Source organism: Raphanus sativus, chromosome 1, assembly GCF_000801105.2.
Source record: "Raphanus sativus cultivar WK10039 chromosome 1, ASM80110v3, whole genome shotgun sequence".
Taxonomy (NCBI): Eukaryota; Viridiplantae; Streptophyta; class Magnoliopsida; order Brassicales; family Brassicaceae; genus Raphanus; species Raphanus sativus.
The window spans coordinates 2,784,921-2,800,523 of NC_079511.1; the positions used below are offsets into that span (position 1 = coordinate 2,784,921).

A 15,603-nucleotide genomic window follows, 5' to 3' on the forward strand; every position below is an offset into this window, starting at 1 on the left:
GACTAAAATTATAAATTGGGCTCAGGGTCTAATTTAAAGCCCAATACTGGTATGCCTATTATGGTCCAAATTGAACTTCTAATTTTGTTTTTAAACCGGGGATATAAACAACCCAAATAAATGATTATTTATCGGTTTAATCAAAATTGTGCAAGGGATCTGCATTTGGAAATAAATATTACAATTCAAATGGAACCTTTCCGAATTTGTTGGACTTTCTCTTTCAAGGAGACGACGATGAACAAAGATTAAGCAACCTCTTTCGTAATTTGCTTCAAACAACTCAAAGCTATTCTAGAAGACTACTACTTCTCTCTACCGATATAAATTTATTTAAAGTCACAGTTTCTGCTATACATTAAACTTTTCATCCTTCTTGTGTAATGCAAATGACAGTTATTTTGGGTAGTTACAACGTCATCCTCCTCACGGAAATGCATAATATAATAGACAGTATATGCAGACGGTGTTTCATGTGATGTAGTTTGCAATGCAAGCTTCTTTTTTTCCCACCACCTAAATTAAAAAAGGAAAAAAATTAAGAGAGACTGAAATTTTATCACCTACCACTTGATAACTCCATCTCTTCTTCTTCCACCAGATTTCACAGCTCACGTTTTAAAGTTCTTCTTCTTTTTTTTCTTTTGTTTATTTTAAAACTTTCATCTTTCTTGTTGTTTTCTTCTTCTTCTTCACATAAGAAGTTCAACATTATTCTCTACAGAAAAAAAAATCTGTTTCTCCAGTTTTCATCTAAAAGTTCTTGTCCTTTTTCTTTGAAGAGTTTCTCTGATCAAGGTTTCATTCTTAGAGGTAATATATATTCCCATCTCCCTTGGTTCTTGCTTTGTCTCTGTTGTTCTCTGTATTTCTACCATCACTGCTTGTCTTATGCATCTTCTAACTGGATAATGATATATGTAATGATTGCTGCATTTTGTTATATTCTTGTCTTGGTGGGTTATTAAGCTCCTTAGTGGTCCTTGATGTTTAATATGGGACCACTAGATCAACTTGGAGACATCATTTTTCATGTAGTTCCTTTCTACAATTTATTTCTCTGGTACCATTGTATCAAGTTTACTCTCTTTTTAACTTTGATGATCTTGAATCAAGCAGATTAGGAAGTAACAATGTCTGGACTAAAGATCTGGCAAGCAACAGTTATCTCCATTGCCTTGTTCATCATAGCCATACTCTCTGTTCTTTCTTTTTGTCTCATATGGAAAAAGAAACCAAGAATATCCAAAACCTTAAGCCTTCCCATCATCCAAACCCCTCCTATATCCAAAGAGATCAAAGAAATCAGAATTGAGCATGTCTCAAACTTTGACCCTCAAAAGAGAAACATCAATGAACCTGACAGCTTCTTGCTCAGTTTGGATATGGAGAAGAAGAGAAAGAACGGTGTAAGTAGCAGCCCATCTGGCTCAGGGGAAGAAGGCGGCTCTATGTGTGTTGCAAACATGTCTTCATCATCATTGTATGAGATGGCTACACCATCACCTCTCTCCGGTTTGCCTGAGTCACACCTTGGTTGGGGTCATTGGTTTACTCTGAGAGATCTTGAGGTAGCAACAAACAATTTCTCACAAGAAAATGTGATTGGTGAAGGAGGCTATGGTGTTGTATACAGAGGAGAGTTGACCAATGGAACACATGTAGCCGTGAAAAAGATCTTGAACCATTTGTGAGTTATAATATATGATTTCAAAGAAAAAGTTCTATCTATTTGATTTGTGAAATATTCTGAATTTTTGCTTGTTGCTGATTTTTCTTGTAGGGGACAAGCTGAGAAAGAGTTTAGAGTAGAGGTTGATGCTATCGGTCATGTGCGTCACAAGAACTTGGTACGTCTTCTTGGATACTGCATTGAAGGCACACACAGGATACTGGTTTATGAGTACATGAACAATGGGAACCTAGAAGAATGGCTTCATGGAGCAATGAGACAGCATGGATACTTAACTTGGGAGGCAAGAATGAAAGTTCTCACCTGCACATCCAAGGCGTAAGCATAACATTCATTATTTTTTAAGCAATTTCATATACGTTCTGCTTAGAGTAATGGTTTTATCCACTGTGCAGACTTGCGTATCTACACGAGGCAATCGAGCCAAAAGTAGTACACAGAGACATCAAGTCCAGCAACATATTGCTCGATGATAGATTCAACGCAAAGGTTTCTGATTTTGGCCTTGCCAAGCTGCTTGGAGATGGGAAAAGCCATGTGACCACTCGAGTGATGGGAACATTTGGGTATGTTGCTCCGGAATATGCGAACACAGGACTTCTGAACGAGAAGAGTGATGTGTACAGCTTTGGTGTCTTGATCTTAGAAGCAATAACCGGAAGAGATCCTGTGGACTATGCACGTCCTGCTAGTGAGGTAGATAGACTATTGAGAGATGAATGTATTTGATAATGTGATGTGTATTGAGACTCATAATACATTCTTTTTTCCAGGTGAATCTAGTTGAGTGGTTGAAGATGATGGTAGGAACTAAGAGACTGGAAGAAGTCATTGATCCAAACATAGCGGTTAAGCCAGCGACAAGAGCACTGAAACGTGTTCTTCTTACAGCACTAAGATGCATTGATCCTGACTCTGAAAAGAGACCTAAAATGAGCCAAGTTGTTCGTATGCTTGAGTGTGAGGAATATCCCATACCAAGAGAGGTTAGTGTTGCTTTATAAACCTTTTCAATGAATGCAGAATATGTATATTACATACATAAGCAAGAGTTTAACTTAACAGGATCGGAGAGGGCGTAGAGCGCAAGAGGAAAACTCGGATACCGATAGAAGCACACCGGCTTCAAGATCACAGAGCAAGAGACTATAATAACCAGAGATCTTTGCTGGTGTGACTTGTTCTCTGTTCATTGGAAGTTGTTGCTTTTGCATTTTCTTGTTCTTGTTTTTTTTTTTGGGATTCTACTTGTTTTATTTCTTCCGGGTTTGCATTTTGAATGAACAGATGGTAAGTAGAGAGGGATATATTTAGATACGTGTGATATGTAACACATATACTCAACATGTTTGTATATGGGACTGGATTTGTATCGAGACTTACATATCAGTATTAATAGTTTGGTGTGTATAGCGAATGTTTCTCTACCACACAAAAATCTAAGCATACTATTTACTTTGAAATCTTATTTGTACATTTCAGAAAGAGGAATCTGAGACTAACCTTTGTTTAAACTTGATCTTTCTTTGTAGTAGATGCGAGAAGAAGTGCTCTTCAATACAAACAAACAGAGAATGGTAGTAACTATGTAATTAAAAGAAAAAAAATTCAGCTCTTATTAAGAAAGACAAGAAAATGCTAAAAAGGGGAGTTGATAACAAGCTCAGTAAATAAAAATAATCATAACAAAAAGAGAACTCTCATCAATGGCTCAACAATCTAAGTGAGTGACCATCCTGCTTAGCCTTTTATAGAATATCACCAATAGCTTTGCATGAACACTCCCCGTTCTTGAAGTGATGTACTCTCTTTGCATCTCTTACAATGATCTCCTTTTCTTTCACCTTAGAGATTAGTTTGATCGCATCATGGCAATCCCTACAAACGCTAAGGTTTTTCAAGACGTGGAGGGGTACTCCTTCAGGTAGCTTCAAGAGACCATAAGCCACCGCAAGTCTCTCGCTATGATATCTCGCACTCAGACTATCAACTCTCTCTCCCTCTTCTTCATTGCAATCATGATTATACCCAGCTTCTCTCAGTAACACATCCCATTCATCCAAAAACTTCACAATCGATTCTTGCTCTGGGTGGGTACCTCCAGTGAACGGGTGAACCTTTTCCCCAACTATACCACCATTTCTCAGTTCCGAAACATCACCACCACACCTACCTTGAAATGCATCATCGTTTCTCCTGTCTTGAAGCATAGTCCAGAGTACCTCATTCTTCTCAGGCATCTCGTCAAACACTTTCCTAGCTTCCTCCATCTCCCCGTTATTCATATACTCGGACACCAGCCCGTTCCAAGAGGTGATGTTTCTCTCAGCCATCTCGTCGAAGAGAAGCTGTGCCTCGCGAGGCATGCGGTTTGTGAAATACTCGGACACCATGGAGTTCCAGGAAGAGACTGAGTTAGAGTCACATGAACTGAGAAGCTTCCTGGCTTCATGAATCTGGCCGAGACGGGAGGGATGCGTGATTTTAGCGTTAGCACTGGGAGTTATGGTTGAGCAAAACGCTCTACGTAGGAGTAGCTGTGCCTTCATTCTCGGAAGCTCAAAATGCAACACACCGATGAGAAAAGAGAGGTTCTGAAATGACACAAAGCAGCGCTATGTATATAATATATATGTTCTTCTATCCAAATACATACTGCTCGAGTTTTAGTAATCTTGCAGAACAAGAAATACTCAAAACATGATTTGAAGAACATGGAAAGAGAATATTTCACATTTGAACCAAAAAAAGGAAAGAGAATATACACATTGGAAAAAAATCTAAAGTAATATTTTGAAAGTAAATGAGAGCGACAAGGCAGGGCAAAAAAACGAAACTGAAATATGAAGATGTAAAGTGGTCAAAATTTTTTTTATAACTCGCTAACATATTTTATAAAATGTTGGTGGTCAAATTATTGATGAGTTATAATATAATCTTATTACTAGATCATGACCCGCTCGACCGAGCGGGAGTCAATTTTTTTTATCTTTGTTTTTACTAAATGTTATACATGATCGCAATATGTACTAATATATAATTTTGATAAATAACAATGTGTACTAATGTGTTCAAATAAGTAATGTGTTTAATTTTTAAATTTGATTTTTAAAATTTATGATAACGTAGTAATTTTTTCTATATTATTTTAAATATATAGTGCTATATAGTTTGTATTTTCAACATTTATCATATAAACTTACATTGGGATATTATTTATATGAAAATATGTATAACATAATATATTTATATATTATATAAACATATGCACACCCGCACGGGTTTTATTTTTAAAATGTATTCTATATTATTTAGTTTTATGTAGTATCGAGTTTGTATATTCAATTTTGTGTTTAAAGAACAATATCAAAACTGTCTTTCGTATGTAAAAATAACATTTTGCAATCGCGAGTTGTGTCTTTTTATTGTAACACAAAATTTTATATAAAACTTATGTTTTTTGTACATTACGAAATTTAATTTTTTAAAATAATTATTACGTAATTTCAAAATGAATTTGATCTCTGAGGTCTAATATATTTTGTGTGTAATGGTTCAAAGCATTTTTGATATATATTATATTTCAGTTTGGTTTGTTTTTAGTATTACTGTATAAATATAATACTATACAATATTACTATATTATATACAATATATGAAGCTATGTGTTATTTGTTTTAGAAAGTAGATTAGGCCTAACATAGTTATAAGAATAGTCATATCTTTATGTATGTGTCTATGACTTATCTATCTAATGTTATTCGTACTAATAAAATTAATATGGCCAATGAAAGTATACTGATCAATTTAAAATGAATTGTATAGGGTAATTATAGAACGATTAATATTTTTAGTATTCTTAGTATATATCTTATTTAAATCGACATGTAATAAATGTAAAAATCATATATAGAATATGGACAAAAAGAAAAATTGTATTTAAGGAAATACATCAATGCAAAGTTAGAGTATGGTACGTATTATATATAAAGAATGAGACATTTAATTTAAATATATGAGGTCCATCTTTAAAAATCCACCTAGAAGAAGTTGTAATGTTCCTGTTTTAATAAGATAGATAAACCTACAAAAAATTGATGTTATTTTAATGTTAATAAATTGTGTATCATGTTAGCAAGACTATAGTTGATGTTATTTTAATGCTAACATATTTTGTATTATGTTACAAAATTTGTTAACTCGCTAACATATGTTGTAACATGTTAACAAATTTTGTATCTTGTTACAAATTTTGTTAACTCGCTAACATATTTTGTAAAATGTTCTACGGTCAAATTATTGATGAGTTATAATGTAGTTCTATCATAAATTCAATAAAAATTGATATTATTTTAATGTTAACGAATTTTGTATCATGTTAACGATACTTTAGTTGATGTTATTTTAATGTTAACAAATTTTGTATCATGTTACAAAAAAATTTAATTCACTAACCTATTTTGTAACATGCTAACAAATTTTGTATCTTGTTACAAATTTTGTTAAATCGCTAACATATTTTGTTAATTCGCAAATATATTTTATATAAATTGAAAAATAAAAGTTTAAATCTGAGTTTTAAAAAAAAGTTTGAATGAAAAATGGAAATGATGAAAAAAAACTCAATTTCTAAAAAAAATGAGAAAAAATCCATAAAATGAATTTAAAAACTCAAAGGAAAAAACATGTGAAAGAGAAACATGCAGACATATGACCTCGATCACTCTTCCCCGAACATATAATTTTTTTTTTATAACTCGCTAACATATTTTATAAAATGTTGGTGGTCAAATTATTGATGAGTTATAATGTAATCCTATTATAAACCTAGTAAAAGTTGATCTTATTTTAATGTTAATAAATTGTGTATCATGTTAGCGAGACTATAGTTGATGTTATTTTAATGCTAACATATTTTGTATCATGTTACAAAATTTGTTAACTCGCTAACATATGTTGTAACATGTTAACAAATTTTGTATCTTGTTACAAATTTTCTGAACTCGCTAACATATTTTGTAAAATGTTCTACGGTCAAATTATTGATGAGTTATAATGTAGTTCTATCATAAATTCAATAAAAATTGATATGATTTTAATGTTAACGAATTATGTATCATGTTAACGATACTTTAGTTGATGTTATTTTAATGTTAACAAATTTTGTATCATGTTACAAAATTTGTTAATTCACTAACCTATTTTGTAACATGTTAACAAATTTTGTATCTTATTACAAATTTTGTTAAATCGCTAACATATTTTGTTAATTCGCAAATATATTTTATATAAATTGAAAAATAAAAGTTTAAATCTGAGTTTTAAAAAAAAGTTTGAATGAAAAATGGAAATGATGAAAAAAAACTCAATTTCTACAAAGATGAGAAAAAAAATCCATAGAATTAATTTAAAAACTCAAAGGAAAAAACATATGAAAGAGAAACATGCAGACATATGACCTCAATCACTCTTCCCCAAACCTGATATTCTCTGCTTTGACCAGTTGATTTGTCAGAAGCCAAAGGTTTTTTAGTCTATTTGTTGCCTAAAGTGTATGAACAAAGTCACTAATGTCAATCAATGGGTACTTAGCTAATTTGGGTGCTCGTTATGGGTAGTTAACCAATTCCCCCTTATTAAAATGACATTTGGTAGAACCGTAGAAGCATACGTCTCCTTTTTCTTTAGTACAATTTTTTAATTCACAATTAGTGCAATTTTTTAATTCAAAATTAGATGTAAATCTCTTTTTTTTTTTGAAAATTAATGTATAATCTGAGCGGCCAAAAGAAATGAAACAGAGTTGGTGGCGTGGAGTATTGCATGGACAATACTTTCATGGCTACAGTTGCGTTTGCCGTCTCGGTGTAATTGGATGGCAATGACACTCCGGACGCAATAAGGACTTTGCTATGACTCTCTGGAAAGTGGAAAGAGCTAGTTACAACACCATTTTAGCCTCTGATGAAGGAAATGTAGCACAACTGCTTGAATACGTTGGACACAAGCAATTAACATGGAGAGAGCTTCTATGGTAATCCTAGAGGAGAGTTGATATTTTAAATTTTATTATTTTAAACTAATAATTTAATATAAATACTAATTTTGTTAAACTTAAAATTAAGATGAAATAAATACTTTGATTTATTTGTTGGTTCCTATATGGATCCTTTAGCTTCTAATTCGAAGTACCTCGTACCCAAAATACTAGATCCGAACTGATATTTGAAATGCCAATGCCTAAAAGCAAGGTTGAATCTAGGGGTGAAACGTTATTATAGGGAACTGTAATATTCTTGACAAATTTTTGAACTTGTCGAAAACAGAGAACCAAAACAATCGCAGGTCTTTTTACAAATGGCATTTGGTAGAACCATAGAAGTACACATCTCATTTCTCTTTACTGCAATATTTTTAATTCACAATTAGATATATAATCTCAGCGGCTGCAAAAGAAATGAAACGGAGTCGGTGGCGTAGAGTACTGCATGGACAATACTTTCATGGCAACAATTGCGTTAGCCGTGTCGGTGTAATGTATTCCGTCCCAACTTATAAACCGAGACCCTTTGTCACAGCTATTAGAGCCACCGTTCCCACACGTTATGTTCACATTGTAGTTGTAAGGAGGCCCTCCGTATCCGCAACACGCTATCAATGGTTTCTCAAAGCCTGCACAATACATGAATGAATTAGTCTGACATAAAGGTGTAACCAGACACTAATGGTGTTTAATAATACATAGCATCTCTGTTTCTAAAAGATAAATGTTTAAAATAAAATTTTATTTCAAAAATATGTATTTTCAGAAAAAGTTATGCAAATTTTATCAGTTAATAGTGGTAAATAAAAAAAAATTATTAGTAAATTTATTATGTTTTCTCAATATGTTTAAAATCACATAAACATTATCTTTTATGAACAGAGGGGGCAGTGCCGTCCCGGCCATAAGGCAGACAAAACTTGTGCTTTAGGCCACATATTAATCACAGTTTCTAAGGCCACATTGCAATATAATGATTGAAGTTCAATGTCTAATGCAGCATCTTTTTTATTTTCTGTATTTTAGTGATGTGTTTTGTTTTGGACTTATGTTCCAATTTTCGTTAGTTAACGTGGTTTTCTTTTGAGTAATTTTTCTTTTTGTTTATGTCAGTTTAGTTTTTTTACGATAGTATCTTTTTATTTGATTATATAGATGTTTATCATAATAGATTTCCACTTTCATATATATTTTTACAATATTATCTTTATATTTGATTATATAGATGTTTATCACAATAAATTTCCACTTTCATATATAGTTTTGACAGTTGTATAGTTTTTTTATCCTTTATTTTTATAAAATATTTCTGACCTAAATTAACATACGTTTTTACATAAAAATTATATAGAATTGAAAATTTACACATATATTTTTAAACAAAATTTAGCCACTATTTTAAAATATGCTTTAGGCCACTGAATTTCCGGGACGGCACTAAGAGGGGTAGTATATGCTTGAAATAAAAACATACCGTAGTTAGTAGAGTTTGCGATGAGATCATATTTGATGGCATAAATATCGACATAGACTATGTCGGCATCTCTCAGCTCGGTCCTCATCTCCCGACACATATGATCCAACCCTTCGTTGAACAGCTTTGCGGCTGAGTTATAACTCGATAGACAACCGTGCTTGTCGAAAGCTTTGCTATGAACCATTGAAAGTTTCTGAGGCAGACAACCTAAAGGTCCTGTGTTGTGTACCCAGAACTTCCTCCCTCCTTCGTCGTACAATGTCTGAAATATTTTCAAGTTTCTCTCAAAATCAACACTTAAATAAAAAGTTATATATATATATGTGAAAGTTCTGACCTTAATGGCACTCTTGATCTCAGAAATAACGTTTGGAATATGCTTGACGACCTGAGAGTAAGAAAGGCCTTTGGAAAATGAGTCTGCAATATCGTTTTGCCCGATATCGATCATGTACAGTGCGTTTCTGAATCCACTCTCAGTTATCATCATCTCTTTCAAAGGATCTGTAAAACAAAATGCATATTACAGTCTAATGGTACGTTGGTGATAAAGAGTTTGCTGGGGTCAGATATATATATATACCTGAGGTGGAAGCAAGATCGAGTGCTCGTGATTTAAAGTGGAGGAACTGCATGAGCTGAATGTTGAGCACGAACGGAACATATCTAGGAAGAGTTGTAGATCCAACGATGGCGAAGTTAGCGCCGTTTTGGAACTTTGATCCAAACCATTGAGTCTAAGTATGGGTTTAACAGACTTGTATTCAAACTCTCGCCTGCAAATATTCCAAATTTTTGGGACCGTTACATTCATTAAATACCAAAGTTGTACATTGAAGTGGCACTTTAATAGATTCATCAATCATGAAAAAGTAAAAGAACCAAAACAAAACTGAAAACAAGGAAAGCAGACTAAATTTGTCTTGTTCCAAATCTCTATGTACTAGGGGCGGAGACCCCGCGCAAGCGCGGGGTTATCTACATAGTCGTTGCGTTTTGTGGATCGCTGAAGAAGAAAGTGATGTTTGTTTTCTGTGTTCGCATTGATGAAGTTGATCTACCGAAACTTGAATATTTAGAGCATGAGCTCGTGCCTTTGTGTTGGTCTTGTGGACGTCTTGTATAATACTTTTAGTGGGTGTGTGTTGTTAAATTGTACTCGTTGAAAATAATGAATTAAACTTTCTTATATATTCAAGTATTTGCATATATTCGAAAGAAAGTAATATCTTAAAAACAATAGGTTCTGTGTGTGGGGGTGGGGGGGGGGGGGGGGGGGGATTTTAAAGGTTGTTGTTGTTGAGATTTCATTGTATGCTCCCACACGATCTTGAATGGCATGAGAATTAGATTTATAAAGAATATGTAGTTAAATCAAATTATAACCACTCGGTAAAATGTGATTATTTTAGTCACTAATAAATGTATAAGTTAATGGTTTTAGTTGCACACCTTTGAATTTTTTTAAATGATGGTGGTCTGCAAAAAAAAATTGCTTCACTTGTGGATTATACCTATCTCAGTACTTATAGTAGGTTATATGGAGACCCATTAATCAGTTTCTTGATAACTTATGCCTAAATTACATATGTAATAAATAAAAAACTATGAATGCAAACAGGCCGAAGTTGATGCTAAGTTTACGGTAAGTGACGGGTTACTATGTGAACATGCATTCATGCAATAACGTAAGAACATTCTCATTATGCAAAGACCTGTCAACTTGCCTTTATTATATGAAATCATAGTAGCCGAAAATGCAAGATAGAAGCAAAGTTTAAAATAGGGAAAACATAGGAATGTTGCAATTTTAAAAGCAATGAAGACTAAGTGGGATAGACAGTTTGATCGACTTCAAACTATCACTGACGGGAGCATTTGCAGGTTTTTCTTTGTCTTCAAAGTCGGGAGGATGTGCTTCGTCAACTCCCATAGCTCTCTTCGCTGCATCAACCGTGTAGCTGGTTGCTGCTGTTGCTTGTCCACCATCCCTGTCAACGACTTAAGCTTGGTTGCTACTGCTACTCTGAGATACAGTTGTACATGTGTTGGTTAAATTTGATAGGAGAAATGTTTCAGAAAACTTGTAATAACCCACATCTGATTGAGTGCCAAAGAAGCTATCATCACTGATTGCAGAGACTCTGAAGGTACAGTGGTGGTTTGAAGTGAACCTGTATTGAGTGACAATCTGGAAAAATGTAATCCTCGCCAGCTAGATCTTCAAGGCATCTTGGTAGATCTTGCCCTCCACCGCCACTCATCTGTAGTAGGTTCGAGGTTTGAGAGGCATTCAGATAGATTTTGACCATTTTAAACGCAGGAAAAATGTAGTGTATGAGTTAAACTGTACCTCCTCAAGAGCCAGAGTAGCTGCATCTTGCTTGATGAGCTTAATCAACTCCCTGTTCAAGATCACAAACGTGACACTATCTTTGCTGTCATCCACTGCTAGTTCATAACAAACCCTCTAAAAGAACCCGAGAAATTTGAACATATAGCTAAAGTAGGTTGTTCCATTAGATATGGGTCAGGCTGTAAACGTCATACCTGATAACCCCGGTAATGCCAGGAGAAACACATACCTGTGTCTTCACGCAGAGAACATAGATACAATTAACTGGTGCTATTTAAAACTTCAAAGACCTAACTAAAAGAAAGCCTGAGAGTAACCTGCTTGTTAGAGTTGGAGATGTATGTGTTTAGATCTCTGGTTGGCACAAGTTCTTTTTTTATTCCTTCCCTGGTATCAATACACGGGAAAACCTCTGCTGCTGCACCTCCCAAGCTGCAGGAAGCACATAGGTTTGCCAAAGAATTAATAGACATCTAAATTTTGAATTTAAGCAAGACATAAAGAGTTGTAACCTGCTTATGAACTCTTTGATGGCAAAATAAAATGTGATCACTGGTTTGGAGTTCAGATAGAGTTTACCTGCAAGTGAAAGTATTTTGTAGACTACAGTATTAAGTGAAATATATGGATGGAATGAAATGTTGTTACCGAGTATATATACATCTAGTAAACCTCTCGATCTGAGTGAAAATATCATCTATACTTTTTAAAAAACTCATAACCATATGTTCCAAAAATCTATTTGAGATAATTGAATCAAACAAACCTTTACGGGAAGCAATAGGGTGTATCAACAGCTTGGGTCTTGATGGATCCTGTGAACTGATAGAGCCACGATCATAGATTTCTGCGAACAACACATGGGTTAACCAAATGAAGGTGTGAGTTTGAAAGAAGGAATAAAAAACAGATGATAGATATATAAGGTTCTAGAGGGAATCTATAAGCCGAGACCAAAACCCGAAGCTTTCCAAGACGATGGGGGATTTCGCCGGTGTTGCGATGCTTGAATTTGCTCGAGAAGTTCGGTTAGTAATTTGTGTTCCCAGTAACCCAACTCTCCTTCCTCACGACTGTCCGTATCCTTTTCGCCTCTTTCACTTCTCCATCTTCGAAAGAACGATGGAGATAATCGCAATCGATCAGTTTCCACTGCGGCCACATCCATGTTTACAAAGAAACCTAGCGTTGTCAAAGTACAATATATGTATGGAAACTACTGGAATGAACATGTTTTAGACTAAAAAATAAATCATCATACATTTTCGAAAGAGGATTCTAGCTTTTGGAGTGAAGATAAACTGAGATAGCATGGTTGTGAAGCTTGATTCCAGTCTCAGCCATCTCCGGATTTGTGGTGTTAATGGGTTTTGATACGCATAAGAAGACGGAGAGTTCGTGGGATTTGTGGTGTTAATTGGCCGGAATGATGAATCGATTCGTGGCCATAGCGCAGTGTGTTAAAGATCGATCTTAGAAGATGAAAATCGGAAGAGGAATCGCCATAGAAAGATCTAGACAGAGGCAGCAGAATCCCTAATCGTGCTTTCTTTTGTGTCGTCGAGTATTGAGATGAGAAGTTATAGGCCGCGAGGAAAATAAAATATTCTTAAGAGAAGCCCAAAAAATAAAAGAGAAAAGCCCACCCGCGAAAAAAATGATGACGTGGCAAGCAGGGAGAGCCTCAACTGTGGTATTATATTATAGATTTAAATCTCAACATCGTTATAAACAAAGTATTTATGCATTCGATTAATTAAGGTTGTTTAGACAACAACTAAAAGCTATTTAGTCACGCAACCTAACAGATGGAGATCACGCGCCGAATCTAAACAGTGGGACCCCTTTCCATGATACTTGATCTTCCATGTTGTGATTTGTGAAATGGGCCCCACACTTGTCTCTTCTAGTAATAGATTTCATCATTTCAAGGAGTTGTGTCGTTTTGTGATATCACGTAAACGCGATCACCGACATCGATTCTCGAGCGCGGTTCTCGCCCGTCGATTATGATCTAACCCGTTTCATCTGACGGTTGGTACGGCATGACTAAAGCTACTTCTAATTTTCAACCGTCGCATAGTCACGTGAGTCAAACAAGAGCGAAGAGAAGTTCAACTTACAAAGGAAATCGATGATGAGTCGGCCGTCAGACAGTCGACCAGTGGATCTCCGGAAAAATGAGCGGCCATTTGGGATACCAATGATATAACCGAGTCCGGCGGCGAGTCCACCCGTGTCAGAGTTAGAATCTCCGAAGTTAAAGATCACGGGAGGATACTGGCATCCTCCGGCCACCGCCAAGTGTTGTCGGAGATTGAGGATCACCAGCAGTAGACTAAGGATGAGGAAGGCGTGGGAGTGGAGAGAGAGCGTAGCCATTTCAAGAAGTGGCTGATTGATAGTCTGCACTGAGAGCTTTGTAACTAAATGTCTAAATGGTAAGCCTATAGTGTGTGGGCCTTCTTTATCTTTTAAAGCTTTAGTGTGAATCCTTTATACAGAGTTGAAAACTTTGTAGGTTGGTGGTTGACACTGACACATTACTCAGGCTATTAAAGATCGATTCCAATAAATCTCCCACCGTTGTAAAACGAATTTGTGGGCTCTAGTGTGGGTCTAGTCAAAGGCCCATTTTACCCACGGCCCACGACGAAATGTACATGATAGACAGATAGTGAACTGTATTTGGCGCTATGCATAGAGTGATAGAGATGCTAATCATTACGTAAATATGTGCATTCATATATATCCAAATCTAAAAAACGGAAAGTTTCTTTTTTACGTAATAGCGAAAAGATGAGATCGAATAAATTTACATCGAAAGCCAACAAAGAGGCACGAAAAATCATTGGACGTCACCGCTCATGCAAATGGAGCATTAATCACAATTCCTCTTCATTTTAGAAAGCATTTTCGAAAAAGTAACTTTGTTGTATACGTTCTTTTTTTTTAATAAGTATTATCACTCATCCGGTTGGCTCCGAAAGAAATACACTTAGTGTTACAGAGTATACTGACTACCACACTGCATGATCCGAGTTTGGAATACCTTCCGAACCGATCATCTGTTATGATCCACCATGTAAACTATTTGGACCAAAATCCAAACCCGTACTCGCCAAATGATGATAATTTAGTTCCAATAAACCTAAAACTGATGTAAATATACACCAAACTCCAGAAATTTGTCACTACTAGACTAACACCGCTTGGTTTTCTTTTTGTATGCATTTACTGTTAATTAGGTTTTGGCCCGGATAAATATTTTTTTTTATATAAGAAAGTTAATTTTTATGATTATTTGTCAATTGCTGACTTTTTCTTAGTTACTGACTAATAAAAATTATAATATTTTTAGACCATCTTCAATATAATATAATATCAATTTTTATATTTTATTCAAATTAATAGTTAAAGTTAGAACTCAATCCAATACATTTTTATTTAAAGTGCTATTTTTGTCTCTACAACATAACCTTTAATTCAAAAAAATATCAATCTATATATATGAGATATTTATTTATACATTTTCAGTGTATGAATTATGAATCTTGTTTTTCTTTTGTTGAATTTTTACAAATAATCACAGTTATCTTTGTAAGTTAAATAATCCAATCAGTTTTCTGAATTTATGGTTTAAATAATTTTATCAGTTTTCTGAAAGTACTTAAATAAATATAAATTCAAAATACCCAAGATGATACTAATCTTAATAATTCAATCAAGCGATAAACCAAACCCTTGATTCAATATTACATAAACGTGTTTTTTCAAAGGCAAATTGATTGCTTGAAGCTTGAGAAAGACATTTATGCATGCGTGCTACTTCCATTCATTCACAAGCTCCACCTAACCCATGAATAAACGGAAACCGAAAAATTGTTCAGAAAGACAAAATTATATTTAAGTTATTTTCTGGAAAAAAACGCCAATTCGTAATACATTAGTCATCAACGAGAAGAAAAGTTAAGTAAAGTGCCATAAATATCAAATGATACAAATCACCCATTGTTTCGTGTGTCATATGCCCT

At 34.5% G+C, this 15,603-nt stretch overlaps 2 protein-coding genes and 1 pseudogene across 3 annotated transcripts; 1 reads left to right on the plus strand and 2 right to left on the minus strand.

Annotated features, from left to right (window-relative positions):
* Window positions 1-513: 513 nt before the first annotated feature.
* LOC108840005 (probable receptor-like protein kinase At5g18500) lies at window positions 514-3,103 on the plus strand. Its single transcript, XM_018612819.2, has 6 exons — window positions 514-813; window positions 1,120-1,690; window positions 1,784-2,011; window positions 2,089-2,389; window positions 2,467-2,679; window positions 2,759-3,103. The coding sequence occupies exons 2-6, from the start codon at window positions 1,134-1,136 to the stop codon at window positions 2,843-2,845; spliced, it is 1,386 nt and encodes a 461-aa protein (XP_018468321.2). The 5' UTR covers window positions 514-813; window positions 1,120-1,133; the 3' UTR covers window positions 2,846-3,103.
* Window positions 3,104-8,021: 4,918 nt separating this feature from the next.
* LOC130509012 (GDSL esterase/lipase At1g09390-like) lies at window positions 8,022-14,056 on the minus strand (annotated as a pseudogene).
* LOC108833053 (uncharacterized) lies at window positions 10,917-13,685 on the minus strand. 2 transcript variants are annotated; one of them, XM_018606498.2, is made up of 9 exons: window positions 12,831-13,685; window positions 12,524-12,751; window positions 12,336-12,416; window positions 12,082-12,148; window positions 11,887-12,001; window positions 11,764-11,804; window positions 11,567-11,642; window positions 11,312-11,477; window positions 10,917-11,239 (listed from the first exon to the last, which is right to left on the minus strand). In XM_018606498.2, exons 1-8 carry the CDS (start codon window positions 12,880-12,882, stop codon window positions 11,340-11,342), a joined length of 798 nt encoding a protein of 265 aa, XP_018462000.1. In that variant the 5' UTR covers window positions 12,883-13,685; the 3' UTR covers window positions 10,917-11,239; window positions 11,312-11,339. The 2 variants fall into 2 exon arrangements, with proteins under 2 accessions (XP_018462000.1, XP_018462006.1); XM_018606504.2 differs by having other exon boundaries at window positions 12,524-12,721; window positions 12,831-13,682.
* Window positions 14,057-15,603: the final 1,547 nt, after the last annotated feature.

Bases quoted from the DNA above. Each gene is read 5' to 3' on its own strand.
- LOC108840005 (XM_018612819.2), top strand. From the start codon at position 1,134: ATGTCTGGACTAAAGATCTGGCAAGCAACAGTTATCTCCATTGCCTTG. The intron at 1,691-1,783 runs GTGAGTTATAAT...TTTTTCTTGTAG, and splicing joins AAAAAGATCTTGAACCATTT to GGGACAAGCTGAGAAAGAGT. The intron at 2,012-2,088 runs GTAAGCATAACA...TCCACTGTGCAG, and splicing joins CTCACCTGCACATCCAAGGC to ACTTGCGTATCTACACGAGG.
- LOC108833053 (XM_018606498.2), bottom strand. From the start codon at position 12,882: ATGCTATCTCAGTTTATCTTCACTCCAAAAGCTAGAATCCTCTTTCGA. The intron at 12,417-12,523 runs GTCTCGGCTTAT...TGTTGTTCGCAG, and splicing joins TTGGAAAGCTTCGGGTTTTG to AAATCTATGATCGTGGCTCT. The intron at 11,805-11,886 runs GTTACTCTCAGG...CTCTGCGTGAAG, and splicing joins TCTCCAACTCTAACAAGCAG to ACACAGGTATGTGTTTCTCC.